Source organism: Salmo salar, chromosome 05 (assembly GCF_965601325.2).
Source record: "Salmo salar chromosome 05, fSalSal1, whole genome shotgun sequence".
Classification (NCBI taxonomy): Eukaryota; Metazoa; Chordata; class Actinopteri; order Salmoniformes; family Salmonidae; genus Salmo; species Salmo salar.
In genome coordinates this window covers 43,569,969-43,585,199 of record NC_138295.1, presented here as the reverse complement: position 1 = coordinate 43,585,199, position 15,231 = coordinate 43,569,969, and the positions used below count along the sequence as shown (strand labels likewise).

At 41.5% G+C, this 15,231-nt stretch overlaps 1 protein-coding gene across 1 annotated transcript; it reads right to left on the bottom strand.

The window, feature by feature from the left end:
• Positions 1-234: 234 nt before the first annotated feature.
• LOC106604956 (LON peptidase N-terminal domain and RING finger protein 3) lies at positions 235-13,520 on the bottom strand. The gene is made up of 10 exons (XM_014200127.3): positions 12,688-13,520; positions 8,109-8,227; positions 7,713-7,991; positions 7,363-7,600; positions 7,148-7,238; positions 6,490-6,726; positions 6,197-6,355; positions 4,631-4,793; positions 4,370-4,519; positions 235-2,689 (listed from the first exon to the last, which is right to left on the bottom strand). Exons 1-10 carry the CDS (start codon positions 13,337-13,339, stop codon positions 2,528-2,530), a joined length of 2,250 nt encoding a protein of 749 aa, XP_014055602.1. The 5' UTR covers positions 13,340-13,520; the 3' UTR covers positions 235-2,527.
• Positions 13,521-15,231: the final 1,711 nt, after the last annotated feature.

The window sequence follows — 15,231 nt, the reverse complement described above, 5'->3', positions numbered from 1 at the left end:
GCAGGGCTGCCAAATGTGGGGCAGTGGGGCAGGGGGAGCGGAATAGCATATATTTCCTTCTAACCGTGACCTACATTCACAGTGTTATGTAAACTCAATGCAGTGCTTCATAATCTATTTGTTATGTCCAAGCTTTCTAGACATTTCTAAAGAGCTACATTGATACTTCTTTAAACTGACAAACACGTAACCAAAGTAGAGAAATAGAGAACACAGGATTAGGGATGCTTCAGATTAAAGACCATCGGTTTAGCTCTTATTCGACAAATTAAGAGCATAAGCTTTTTTAATCAGAATTGTGTTTTTTTGTACATTGTAACATTGCAGTGACTACATTTCTATAGAAACAAAAATATAACATTGGATAAGATGCCAACCACATACATTCATTTTTGTAAACACATACAGTTAGAGGCAATTATACAAGTGTTACACAACCACCAAAGACTCCATGGTCACGTCATCTCCATAGAAACAAATGACATGTCAATATGAATCAATTAGCATGTTCTGTGGTGGAAGAGCTACAGGAGTGTAAGAGGTAGATTGACATAGATCACTAGTGTAACGTTCAATGTGGAATTCAACAAGGTCAGGAAGATACTACCTTTGAATTTCTATTGTTTTGGCATTCTCTGATGTAAATAGGTAAAATACATAGATGAGTGACAATTTGGCTAACATGCAACCGCCAGATCAAATTAATATACATGTAAAAGTATGAGGTTTTGGTGAGGAAATATAAGCTACTTGATTGACATGCCAATCAATCAACTTTTATTTAAAAAAACATTTATTCAACCTTAACCAAGTCTCAATGTTGTTGTTGTATACAAAAGTCTATAGAAAGTATTCACATCGTGTCCTTGCATTGAGAAGACTTTCATTTAGTTGTGATAAGATATACGAACTATAGTACCGGTATTTGTAACCACAATTGCAGGACTCGTCATACAATGAACCAGGATTTGAGGTTTACCAATATTTGTAACCACAACGGTAAGACTCGTCATACAATGAACCAAGACTGGAATTTCTTTATGTACTGTTTGTGTCCTCGAAAGAGAAGACCACATATTCAGCTCAATAGTTTGGACTTTTCAGCCAAGTCTTCCTCACTGGAATGCTATCTTTATCTAAATTCTTCTTCTTGGTACTGGCATCATGGAAGAAATCCAACATAAGGCACTAAATGTTGAAAAAGATTAGAAATCACAGTGTTTGATGCTACAGTTTATGATTCCACCGGACAATAGCTTGAAAGACAAGACGATGAGGTTCAAATGACAGGAAGCAGTCTTCCAACTCCTTCATGAGTTTTTAGAATGGTTAGGAAAATCATTTCAGAGTGTCTTCGGCTTAGGACATGACAACCAAACATAAAACTTCTGAAATCAAACTGAGAATATTGGAAAGTGGTAAAAGCAGCAGGGCTGATAAATCTGGCACTCTCTACACTCTAAAAGTTTATATTTCCCTTGTCTACAATTACTTGCATTTTCACATTCACGTCGTTGTCTTTTTTTGTATAATAGCCAGGATTCACGCAGCACAAGTGGTGACCGTTATTGCAATCACTTTAAGTTTGTTTGTCACTTGTGTCATCCCTACTTTATGAGCATACCTGGTGCAAATAATAGCAGAGCCAAGAAAGCCCTATATAAATGCAATAACTTAAAATTCGCCCTTACAATAAAAAATATAATGTTTGTTAATTAACACATTTCCCCAAGATTTCACAGCATAACCATCCTGGTTCAATATTGTCTGTATAAAAAGGTGATCATCGTAACATAAAAAGAACTGTAGAAAACTCTGAAAAAAGTCTGGCGGACAAAGAAATATGTAACATCCAACAAAACTAAAAATGTCTTCCTTTGTTGAAGGCAAAACTCACAACCCATCTTTGCTCACCATGCATGGAAAACAGTGACTATCAGTTATGCTGTTGCTGCAACTACAGTGCTATGTAGATCATATAAATAAATACCAATAAACATTCCATCATAAGTAGGAGATGGCTCATTTTAACTGCAGGTGTATTGCACTCATCTACACCAAAACAGGAAGAAAATGTCATTATCCTCTGAATGATACAGTTAAAGCATCATCAGAACAAGGTACTGTGCTGTATTGCAATTTTCCCCTCTACTTTTCTACACAATCTAAGGGGTTTTGGGTTTTATAATATGTAACTTCTGGTTAATAAACCCTTTGGAAATAATAAGTCATCATTGTACTAATATGTTTCTCCCAGTGGTGTAAACATGTCCCATGCACACGCGATGTTCATAAATAATAACAAAAACAAAGTCAAAACACTATCGTCTTTACAGCACACTTTAAAATATTCAGTCCATAAGTAGCCTCTTCTAATCCTTGGATCACATTTCGGTAATCTAATCAAAGTCCACTTGCCAATAGTGACCCATTCACACAAAGGCTTTCGTTAAAATGCGGTCTTTCAGATAAAAACAAAAAACAGACACCCACATGGAGGAGATAGATGGTTGTGTGAGGGTTGGAGTTATCGAGAGGAGCGGTTGCGGGACATGAAGAGGAGTACTCTGCGGATACCACTGAGTCGGTCCTTCAGGGACGTCAGGGCCAGGAAGGGCAGCTGGGCTCGACCCTCCAGGGGAAGGACTGCCAGCAGCCACCAGCACCAGGACGGCCCATTGGGACTGGCCTACAGAGGGAGAAAGCAGGAGAATAACCATAAGAATCCAGCCACAACCTGTTCAACATAAACTGTGTCAAATCAAAATAGAGTTAACGTATGTGTGATCTACAGTGCATTCGGAAAGTATTCATCCCCACCTTCCATATTTTGTTACGTAACAGCCTTATTCTAAAATTGTTTAAATTGTTTGTTTTTTTCTCATTCATCTACACACAATACCCCACAATGACGAAGCAAAAACAGGTTCATACATTTTTGCAAATTCATAAAAAAAAAAAAAAAAAATTACATCACATTTACATAAGTATTCATACCCTTTACACAGTACTTTCTTGAAGCACCTTTGGCAGCGATTACAGCCTCGAGTCTTCTAGGGTATAGAAGCTTGGCACACCTGTAATTGGGGATTGTCTCCCATTCATCTATGCAGATCCTCTCAAGCTCTATCAGGTTGGATGGCGAGCGTCTCTGTACAGCTATTTTCAGGTCTCTGGTTAAAGTCCGGGCTCTGGCTGGGCCACTTAAGGACATTCAGAGACTTGTCCCGAAGCCACTCCTGCATTGTCTTGGCTGTGTGCTTAGGGTCGTTGTCCTGTTGAAAGGTGAACCTTCGCCCTAGTCTGAGGTCCTGAGTGCTCTAGGGCAGGTTTTAATCAAGGATCTCTCTGTACATCTTTCTCTCAAGCCTGACTAGTGTCCCAGTCCCTGCCTCTGAAAAACATACCCACAGCATGATGCTGCCATCACCATGCTTCACCGTAGGGATGGTGCCAGGTTTCCTCCAGACGTGACGCTTGGCATTAAGCCCAAAGAGTTCAATCTTGGTTTCATCAAACCAGAGAATCTTGTGTCTCATGGTCTGAGAGTACTTTACGTGCCTTTTGGCAAACTCCAAGAGGGCTGTCATGTGCCTTTTACTGAGAGGTGGCTTCCGTCTCACCACTCTACCATAAAGGCCTGATTGGTGGAGTGATGCAGAGATGGCTGTCCTTCTGGAAGGTTCTCCCATCTCCATGGAGGAACTCTGGAGCTCTACCAGAGTGACCATCGGATTCTTGGTCACCTCCCTGACCAAGGCCCTTCTCCCCCAATTGCTCAGTTTGGCCGGGCGGCCAGCTCTAGGAAGAGTCTTGGTGGTTACAAACGTATTTTATTTAAGAATGAGGCCACTGTGTTTTTGGGGACCTTCAATGTTGCAGAAATGTGTTGGTACCCTTCCCCAGATCTGTGCATCGATACAATCTTGTATCGGAGCTCTAAGGACAATTCCTTTGACCTCATGGCTTGATTTTTGCTCTGACATGCACTGTCAACTGTGGGACCTTATATAGACAGGTGTGTGCCTTTACAAATCATGTCCAATCAATTGAATTTACCACAGGTTGACTCCAATCAAGTTGTAGAAACATCTCAAGGATGATCAATTGAAACAGGACGCAGCTGAGCTCCATTTCATGTCTCATAGCAAAGGGTCTGAATACTTATGTAAATAAGGTATTTCTGTTTATATTTTCCAGAAATTTGTAAACATTTCTAAAAACTTGTTTTCATTTGTCATTATGGGGTATTGTGTGTAGATTGATGATGTATTTAATACATATTTGAATAAGGCTGTAAAATGTGGAAAAAGCCAAGGGGTCTGAATACTTTCCGAATACACTGTATGTCCAGGATTCATGTATTTACCTGTGGCTCAGAGTCTTTCTCTGGCATGCGCCCAAAGTGCTCCACGATCCTCTCCTTTTGTTCTGCTTTCAGGGAGTTGACCCAGATTAAGGCCTGGTCGTATACTGCATCATGGAGACTCTGCAGCTCCTTCTCTGCCACAACCTCCACCTTTACAGAACAAGAAATGCCTTTATTAGCACAACGAGATACACTAATACAAGTAAAAAAATAGTTCAGACAACATTCATGCAAATGCTTTAGTTTATGATTAATAATTACCTTAACGTCTTCCAAGTATTCAATGTCTGCTGTGTTGTATCCATCTCTCTGGTGGTGCTCAACAACCTTGAACCTTCTTATCCCAATGGTGTCCACAACGGAGCGGCCATCTGCAAAGAATTCCACGTTTCGGATCTCCAGGAGGCTACCGTAATCGGCAAATCTATGGGGAAGGCAAATAAGTAGATATGGATCCAAAATGTGTCTAAGGCATTCACAGGTGACACAAACAATAAAATAGGCTATATAAACTATCTGCTTAAACAACTAGGTCTTGGGGCCCCTCTGGGTGCACAGTTAGTTTTTTGCCCTAGCACTACACAACTGATTCAAATAATCAACTAATCAACTATCTTTGATTCTTTGTATCAGCTGTGTAGTGCTAGTGCAAAAACCAAAATGAGCACCCGTTTGGTAGAGATCTTCACAGGTCCACCAGAACATTACCCGGGCCTGACCCGGGACCGGACCAAAATTCTGTAGTTGACATTCGGATCGGGGTCAGATTTGATTGCCACGGTTCTCTGATATATTAGAACTGATTTGCTGTTAAGGACCCGTAAATACCAGAACGCGACTGCTGCAGTAGAGATTGAACATTTTCTCATTTATTCTGCTGCGGATTTTCACGAGAGAGGCACATGTAGCTTGTTGTTTTTGGCGGTCAATCACAAGTCATCAAAGCGGCATTGCCCTCTGGCTCTGTGTCGTGGCAAGCAAGTTAGCAGATTAATGGAAGATGGAATTAAAATTATGGAATTAAAGGTTAAATGAGAAGGATATGTTTCAACGACCAAGAGGCAACAGGGATGCTGCTACTTAATACTTTGAATGGAGTTGTTGTTATTATCGTTTAGGACGGGGAAAGCGCAGTCTATGAAGCTATGATTAGGCAACCCTGCTAGATAGATAGCTAGCTTAGTAGCTTCTCTTCTCGGTTTGATGCAGTCAAAACAGGTACTATGTAATCAGATCGGATGATAAATAACCTAGCTTCGGCAGCTTGATGTTAGTAACTAGTGCGAGTTGGCTTGGTTGCCGCTGTCTCCCTCTTCCTCCTCCTCGCACCACTCAGCTGCACACAGCATAGCCCCGCCCCCCGCCTGATACTAGCTCCGTTCTTCTATTCCTCAGTATGTGCATTAACAGCTTCAGTTAATAACGTAGCTAAAAATATACATTTTCTGCTGCTTCCCTGACTCGGATCGGGAATGGCTCTGGACCTGACTGGGTCTATACGGGGCCGGGTTTGGTTGTCCTCGGATCCATATTTAAAACATAAATGTATTCGGGTAGGGTCCTGGGAAGAAAGCCCTGGGTCAATTTCAGAACAGGCCCAACTTTATGGACCCGAGGAGACCTCTCCCCAGGACCGAGTTTGGGATACTCTGCAATACAACATGCAATACCTGCTCAGCTCTGATTATAGTCTAAGGCCCTCAATGGAGCCAAACAAAAGTTGACACAACACCTATTCAAATTTACAGCCAGATGGCACCGATATCCCCTGCCTGACTAAGGAACACTAAACACAATGTTTCTCTGCTTTGTCTAGGCTTTACTCACCCTTTGAGGTTATCGCTGAGGCACATTCCAAACTGCTTGGTACCCATCTCCATACACCTGCGGATCATCAGCCGGTAGCAGGGCTCGAAGATGTGAAGAGGACATGGAACGGTGGGGAAGGCCATGGTGCAAACAAATATAGGCACGTTCTTGTTTAGACTGCAAAATAAGGTTTGAGGATATCATATATCCAAAGTTATAGATGAAGTAAAAGTTCATAAAAAGTGTCTAATGTCATTGTTACACAGTTCAGAAGCAATCGGATAATGTCTGTATGCTGCTTTTAATCATACTTGGATAAATCTGCAATCTCCTCTGCGTTGACTTTCTGCCTGTCCATGAGCTCGATTGGCAGATACTTGCAGATGAGGTTCTCCATCAAGACAGTCTTGTTGTATTTACTTTCTGCCAGATACTCTTCCAGCTCCATCTTGCAGAGGGGACACTTGGGGTTGTGGTCCAGGCATCGCTCGAGGCATTTCAGACAAAAGGTGTGGCCGCAAGGAGTGGTGACTGGTTCATAAAAGAGCCTAGGGTATACCATGGAGATAAAGGACACAATATTGTGCAATAGAGTGGTACAATGTCTCTCGCTACTCTATTATTGATTACTTTCAGGTTTTCTTGTTTACATATAGCTCATTGCATTTTCATTACATTGTTTGATAATTAAATGTAGGCTATAATTGTGAAAAGAAGACTAAATGTTTACCTATTAATCTTTATTGCGTCATACTGAATCTTTATTGTTTCATACTATCAGAAAGGAAGATTAATATCTTGTGTTAACTTGCAAAATAACTATGACTTGTATGAGGCTGTGAGTTTCAGTAATCATAGATAATCTGATTCAAAAGCAGAACACTATTACTATCATTGGCAAAGTGGCAAATGCTACAATTCAGCTACAAGTTTTGTCACGGATGGATGGCTGCATGGAGATGTTCTCACCTCATACAAAGAGAACACTCCAGGTCAGCTGGGTCTATGAGGTCAGAAAGCACTGCACTCCAGGAAGTCGTCTCTTCACTCTGGGTCACTTCTGTAAAGGAGGAGAAACATTTGAGTTAGATAGTGAATCTTAACAACTGCTTCACTTATAGTAAATATCATGCCAATATAGCTCCATTGATTTAAGAGGCGAGGCAAAAAGTCTTAAAACTTACCAGATTTGGAGCGCTTGCAGTTGTCGCTACTATCCACTTGGCTGTCCTCGGATGAGCTACGTTTGCGTTTGAGGAAGACGCTCCTGTCAATGACGGTGGGATGGCAGACATTCAGGTCCACCTGATCTTCTCCTTTCTTTTCGCCGCATGCCATCGTTTCAAATAAGCCGTCTGTCTTAGGTTCACTCAGCGTAGGTGACGATGTCAACTTCTCATGAGAGGCAATATTCTTGTAATCCTGTGAGAAAGGGTGATGATAGTACATTTTAATTAGTTAATGAGCTCAACTCAATGCACTAGATGATATTTTATTATATTTAAAAACCTAAAAGATGGATGATTTCTCTTACCTTGTAAGACTTGGAGGAAGTGGTGGTGTTGCAGCTAGAGGTTGAGGTGTTCAGGATGCCACCTTTGATTTTATTTCTGGAAGATAGTAGACTTGTGTAGTCCAGGATTCTGTTGTGTACTTGATCAGTGACAGGGGCCAGAAGATCACTCAGAATCTTTTGCGCCTTTCTTTTTGCCAGTTTACTTTCAGGATCTAATGTAATGACGACCAGGTACTCCCTTAATGCTTCTTCACATTTCCCAAGACTGACTAAAGCTTGTGCTTTTCTAATATGTCCCTGGAAGAAAAATAAACACATGTTTATTAAATCAGTAGAACAATACCATTATGTTGCATTTATGACGCTCTGATGGTAGATCTAAATTAAACATGGGGGAAAAAATCTAACTCTCACCTTTGACCAAAGAGGCATGAGTTTGCATGCCATCTCTGCATCATGAAGTGCATCCTTGTAATTCCTCAGACTGGAATTGATCTGTGATCGGTTGCTGTACAGCACATGGTCCCTTGGAGCTGGAAAAAAAACAATAACATATATTTACTTGGATAGACAGAGATTTACTATGTTCCAGAACTATAAATGCACATGATATCTTGATACAAAATCATTTTGAACTATACATCGAAAACATCAAGGTCAAATTCAATAGAAATTGAAATAGAGGCTGAAACTGATCATCTATTCATTAAACCATTATTCTGTCACACAAGACCAGTTTTCTTTAGTTCACAGTGAAAATGTGCAGATTTTGGATTATTGTTGAAAGTGATTATTATTGTTGTTCAATGTTTACATATCTCATGATAAACTGTAGATTACACTATCTACCTAGAGAGTTTTCATCTGTATTTTTCGTAGCTGTCTACATACGACCACAGACTGATGCTGGCACTAAGACCGCACTGAATGAGCTGTATTCTGCCATAAGCAAACAGGAAAACGCTCACCCAGAGGTGGCGCTCCTAGTACCCGGGGACTTTAATACAAGGCAACTTAAATCCGTTTTACCAAATTTCTATCAGCATGTTAAATGTGCAACCAGAGGGAAAAAAACTCTGGACCACCTTTACTCCACACACAGAGACGCATACAAAGCTCTCCCTCGCCCTCGTTGGCAAATCTGACCATAATGCTATCCTCCTGATTCCTGCTTACGAACAAAAATTAAAGCAGGAAGCACCAGTGACTCAATCAATAAAAAAGTGGTCAGATGAAGCAGATGCTAAGCTACAGGACTGTTTTGCTAGCACAGACCGGAATATGTTCCGGGATTCCTCCGATGGCATTGAGGAGTACACCACATCAGTCATTGGCTTCATCAATAAGTGCATCGATGACGTCGTCCCCACAGTGACCGTAAGTACATACCCCGTACGTACATACCCAAACCAGAAGCCATGGATTACAGGTAACATCCGCACTGAGCTAAAGGCTAGAGCTGCCGCTTTCAAGGAGAGGGACTCTAACCCGGAAGCTTAAAAGAAATCTCGCTATGCCCTCCGATGAACCATCAAACAGGCAATGCATCAACACAGGACTAAGATCGAATCATACTACACCGGCTCTGGTGCTCGTCGGATGTGGCAGGGCTTGCAAACCATTACAGACTACAAAGGGAAGCACAGCCGAGAGCTACCCAGTGACACGAGCCTACCAGACGAGCTAAACTACTTCTATTCTCGCTTTGAGGCAAATAACACTGAAACATGCATGAGAGCACCAGCTGTCCCGGAAGACTGTGTGATCACACTCTCCGCAGCCGATGTGAGTAAGACCTTTAAACAGGTCAACATTCACAAGGCCGCAGGGCCAGACAGATTATCAGGACGTGTACTGTCTGAGTCTGTAATATCAACATGTTTTAAGCAGAGCACCATAGTCCCTGTGCCCAAGAACACTAAGGTAACCTGCCTAAATGAATACCGACCCGTAACACTCACGTCTGGAGCCAGGAAGTGCTTTGAAAGGCTGCTCATGGCTCACATCAACACCATTATCCCAGAAACCCTAGACCCACTCCAATTTGCATACCGCCCTAACAGATCCACAGATGATGCCAATCTCTATTGCACTCCACACTGCCCTTTCCCACCTGAGCAAAATGAACACCTATGTGAGAATGCTATTCATTGACTACAGCTCAGCGTTCAACGCCATAATGCCCTCAAAGCTCATCAATAAGCTAAGAACTCTGGGACTAAACACCTCCCTCTGCAACTGGATCTTGGACTTCCTGACAGGCCATCCCCAGGTGGTAAGGGTAGGTAACAACACATCCGCCACGCTGATCATCAACACAGGGGCCCCTCAGGGGTGCGTGCTCAGTCCCCTCCTGTACTCCCTGTTCACTCATGATTGCACAGCCAGGCACGACTCCAACACCATCATTAAGTTTGCCGATGACACAACAGTGGTAGGCCTGATCACCGACAACGACGAGACAGCCTATAGGGAGGAGGTCAGGGACCTGGCCGTGTGGTGCCAGGACAACAACCTCTCCCTCAACGTGATCAAGACAAAAGAGATGATTGTGGACTACAGGAAAAAGAGGAACGGAGCATTCTCATCGACGGGGCTGTAGTGGAGCAGGTTGAGAGCTTCAAGTTCCTTGGTGTCCATATCACCAACAAACTAACATGGTCCAAGCACACTAATTCAGTTGTGAAGAGGGCACGACAAAACCTTTTCCCACTCAGGAGGCTGAAAAGATTTGGCATGGGTCCTCAGATTCTCAAAAGGTTATACAGTTGTAACATCGAGAGCATCCTGACTGGTTGCATCACTGCCTGGTATGGCAACTGCTCGGCCTCCGACCGCAAGGCACTAGAGAGGGTAGTGCGTACGGCCCAGTACATCACTGGGGTCAAGATTCCTGCCATCCAGGACCTCTACACCCAGGACCTTTACACCAGGTGGTGTCAGAGGATTGCCCTAAAAATTGTCAAAGACTCCAGCCACCCTAGTCATAGACTGTTCTCTCTGCTACCACATGGCAAGCGGTACCGGAGCGCCAAGTCTAGGTCCATGAGGCTTCTAAACAGCTTCTACCCCCAAGCCATAAGACTCCTGAACATCTAATCAAATGGCTACCCAGACTATTTGCATTGCCCCCTCCCCTTTACACTGCTACTACTCTCTGTTGTTATCATCTATGCATAGTCACTTTAATAACTCTAATACATGTACAGATTACCTTAACTAACCGGTGCCCCCGCACATTTACTCTGTACCGGTACCCCCCTGTGTATAGTCTCGCTATTGTTATTTTACTGCTGCACTTTAATTACTTGCTACTTTTATTTCTTACTTTTACTCATATTTTTTTTAACTGCATTGTTGGTTAGGGGCTCATAAGTAAGAATTTTTACTGTAAGTACCGGTTGTGTTCGGGGCATGTGACTAATAACATTTTGATTTGATAATCAATAATAATATCAATGCGACACACGAGAGTGGAACCAATACTACTGTGTCTGCTGTTGAACATTTAGTACCCTTGACCTACATTTGTTTTATTGTTTTTTAGCTTAAGCAATGTTTGGTCCCCTAGCCTACATAACATCTTATTCAACCTTCACACGCCCGTCTGTACGTAGGGTGATCAGTGTCAGTTTGAAAATGCAACGCTTAAATGCTCAATTGAAATGTAGAAATGATAAATGCATTTATATGTTCATATCAATGCACATGATTCATGCCACAATGAAACTGCAATGTTAAAATAAAAAAAAATTACATTTTTAATTGAAAATTGGAAACGGTAAACAGAAATTCTAAATGAAAATGGTCAACAGAAAATGTTTAATGGCTAACAGAAAATGGTAAATGCAATGTTCAAAGTGAAATGGAAAGTGGCTTTTTTCATTTTCCAACTGCCCTATTTAGCATTCTCTTTTCTCTTTCAATTTTTTAAGTGTATGCAAATTACTTCCTGGAGGCGTGAACCAGGAGAGAAACACAACACCACCATATATTGATACATCCTAGCCATGTCACACTCTCTGTGCATTGATTTTAGACTAGTGCAACCAACAGGGTTCGAACCTGGTGTCCTGTACACCAGAAGAACATATGAGCCTCCTAAGCCAAAGCTGAGGTGGTTCAGATACCACACATACATGATGAGTAGGCCTAACCTTACCTGAGACATGAAGAGTTGCATTGGCTCCCAGAGTCAATGCCTAGGCTTCAGCTTAGTGGGCCTATGCTTTTTTGGTGTGCAGAAAACCTGGGTTCGCACCCTGTGTGTTGGTTACGCTAGTCTCAAATCAATGTACAGCATGGCATGGCTAGGGTGAACTACTACATGGGGGTGTGGTGTTGCTCTGCTGGTTCATGCCTTCAATAAGTAATTTGCATACACATTGACATTGTTCATTGAAAAGATCATTCTTAATTGGGTAGTTGACAGATTAAAATATCCATTTCAATTTCACTATGTAGATTGCATTTACGAATTTCTGTTTACCATTTGGCTTTTTCCATTTACCATGTTTATTTAGAATCTGTTTACCATTTACAATTTTCCTTTAACCATTTTCGATTTTCATTTAAAACTGAAATGTAATTGTGGCATGAATCATGCGCACTGATATGAAAATAAAAATTGATTTATTATTTCACATTCCTATTAAGCAGTTTCGAACTGGCCCTAATCACCCTCCATACATCTGCCCATGTATTTCATAAGCATGAATCTCTCTGAATTAAGAGGATAATTATAGCCTAGTAATAAACATGATACATTGTTATAATAATTTCCCAACTGAATTGTTACAATGTAGAGCAGTTTACGCCACGCGGAAGTTACATCACACACCTGCTGATTCAGCTGTCAATTAAGCCAGCCCATGTACGCACTGGAAACAGTAGCCTAAATGCTGTTGCAACATTGCATAAGATAAAAGGCCATCCATTTCAAGTGTTTAATTGCATTTCGAATTAGTTTAAATGAAAAGTTAAAATACCATACCTATTTGTATTGCTTCGTTGTATTTTTCCAAAGCAGCATCCATTATTTTCTCTGAATATAGTCCATTCCCCTCACGTCTCAGATTAACAGCAAGTAATTGAGTTGGAAACCACTTTGACAACAAGTTACTAAGAACAACATTAACTCTATAATTGTCCACATCATTGAGTTTGGTGTGCCTACTGTCATTACATTCTTTGCAGCAGACAGGCATTTTTTCTCTGTCCAGGCACTTTTTGCAAAAGCAGTGTCCACAAGGCAAGGTAACTGGCTCGTATAGAAATCCATAACATATTTTGCAGGTAAATGCATCATATCCAACGCAATCAGAGTGTGTCTCCTGTCTGTTGTTTTGACTGTCTGTCCCATCTTGTCTTTTAATACTGTTAGAGAGATATTCAATAAGATTATCCAGATGGACTGGTCGTAGTCTCTCGATTTCAGCGGCTTTTCGGTAGATATCGAAGGCATCGGTCAATTTACCAGCAAATGCCAGGGCATCGGCCCGTTTCACTAAGAGATGTTGCTGCGTACTAGGGTCACAGAGGTGCAGCAGTTGGCATTCGTATATGTCCGCCGCGAGCCCGAAGTTTTTAGATTGAAAGGCTTCTGCCGCAAGAAGCAGCATACAATCGGTACTATCCGTTCCCATAATGATTGCGGTTGTGTAGTATAGTCGCTAAATTAATCTTCCCTTTTAGTAGTAACAGGTCGATTTCTATTTATCTTATTTTCTGAGGTCTTCTCTCCCTGTTCAACTCACTATTTTGAGACGATATCAGAACACCATTAATGATACTATCGTTGTAAAAAATACAAATCTTACGTAAACTGTGTCATGTGACCAGGGTCAGATGTTCCAATTGGACCCTGTTACCTAATAATTCAGTTGTAAAACAGAAAGCGTCTGGTCTGTGGATAGAAGTTGGGAAATGTCCTGAAATGGGAATAATGCTTAATTAAAATGTAGGCGTGGCGGCATATTATAATATTTTGGAGTGTGGTTTCCTCCCAGCTCTTTTTGAGTGTCATTCCAGTTTATCTAATTTGTTGTGTAATGCCATTACATGTTAAATAAATATGACTATGGTCAGTGTCTTGTGAAATTATATATAGTAATGTGTCAATGGAGAACTGTTGTCTAAAACGGTTGTTCTCAATTCTCTCTGCAGGGACCCCCAGACATTCCAGAACAAGTACACCTGATTCAACTTGTGAATTGACACAATAATAACGTCTATGGAATTGTAATAATATAATATGGCTAACCAGAATAAAAAAACTGTATGGTTCATCAAAAGGTTATTTGTAGAACGTTTGAGATTGAGAAACCATTAAAAAGGGTTCATTATAGCACCAAAAAGGGTTCTAAACAGCACCAAAAAGGCTTGTAACGATAGCAGAACCCTTTTTGGTGCTATATAAAACCTTTTATAATGGTTCTTTATAGAACCTGAGGAAAATGTTCTTTATGGCAACATAAATGTTCAATGTAGAACCTTTTGAACATGGTTCTTTATAGAACCTTAAAAAAAGTTTCTACAGTGCATTTGGCAAGTATTCAGACCCCTTCCCTTTTTCCAAATTTTGTTACGTTACAGCCTTATTCTAAAATAAAGTGAATACATTTTTTCCCCTCATCAATCGACACACAATACCCCATAATGACAAAGCGAAAACAGGTTTTTAGAAATGTTAAAAAACAGAAATACCTTATTTACATAAGTATTCAGACCCTTTGCTATGAGACTCAAAATTGATCTCAGGTGCATAATGTTTCCATTGATCATCCTTGAGATGTTTCTACAACTTGATTGGAGTCTACCTGTGGAAAATGCTATTGATTGGACATGATTTGTAAAGTCACACACCTGTCTATATAAGGTCCCACAGTTGACAGTGCATGTCAGAGCAAAAATCAAGCCATGAGGTTGAAGGAATTGTCCATTGAGCTCCAAGACAGGGTTGTGTTGATGCACAGATCTGGGGAAGGGTACCAACAAATTTATGCAGCATTCAAGTTCCCCATGAACACAGTGGCCTCCATCATTCTAATATAAAATATGTTTGGAACTACCAAGACTCTTCCTAGACCTGGCCACCCAACCAAACTGAGCAATTGGGGGAGAAGGGCCTTGGTCAGGGAGGTGACCAAGAACCCGATGGTCACTCTGGTAGAGCTCCAGAGTTCCTCTGTGGAGATGGGAGAACCTTCCAGAAGGACAGCCATCTCTGCATCACTCCACCAATCAGGCCTTTATGGTAGAGTGGCCAGACGGAAGCCACTCCTCAGTAGAAGGCACATGACAGCCCACATGACAGCCCGCTTGGAGGACTCTCAGACCATGACAAACAAGATTCTCTGGTCTGATGAAACCAAGATTGAACTCTTTGGCCTGAATGCCAAGCGTCACGTCTTGAGGAAACCTGGCACCATTCCTACGGTAAAGCATGGTGGTGGCAGCATCATGCTGTGGAGATGTTTTTCAGCGGCAAGGACTGGGAGACTAGTCAGGATCGACGGAGAGATGAACGGAGCAAAGT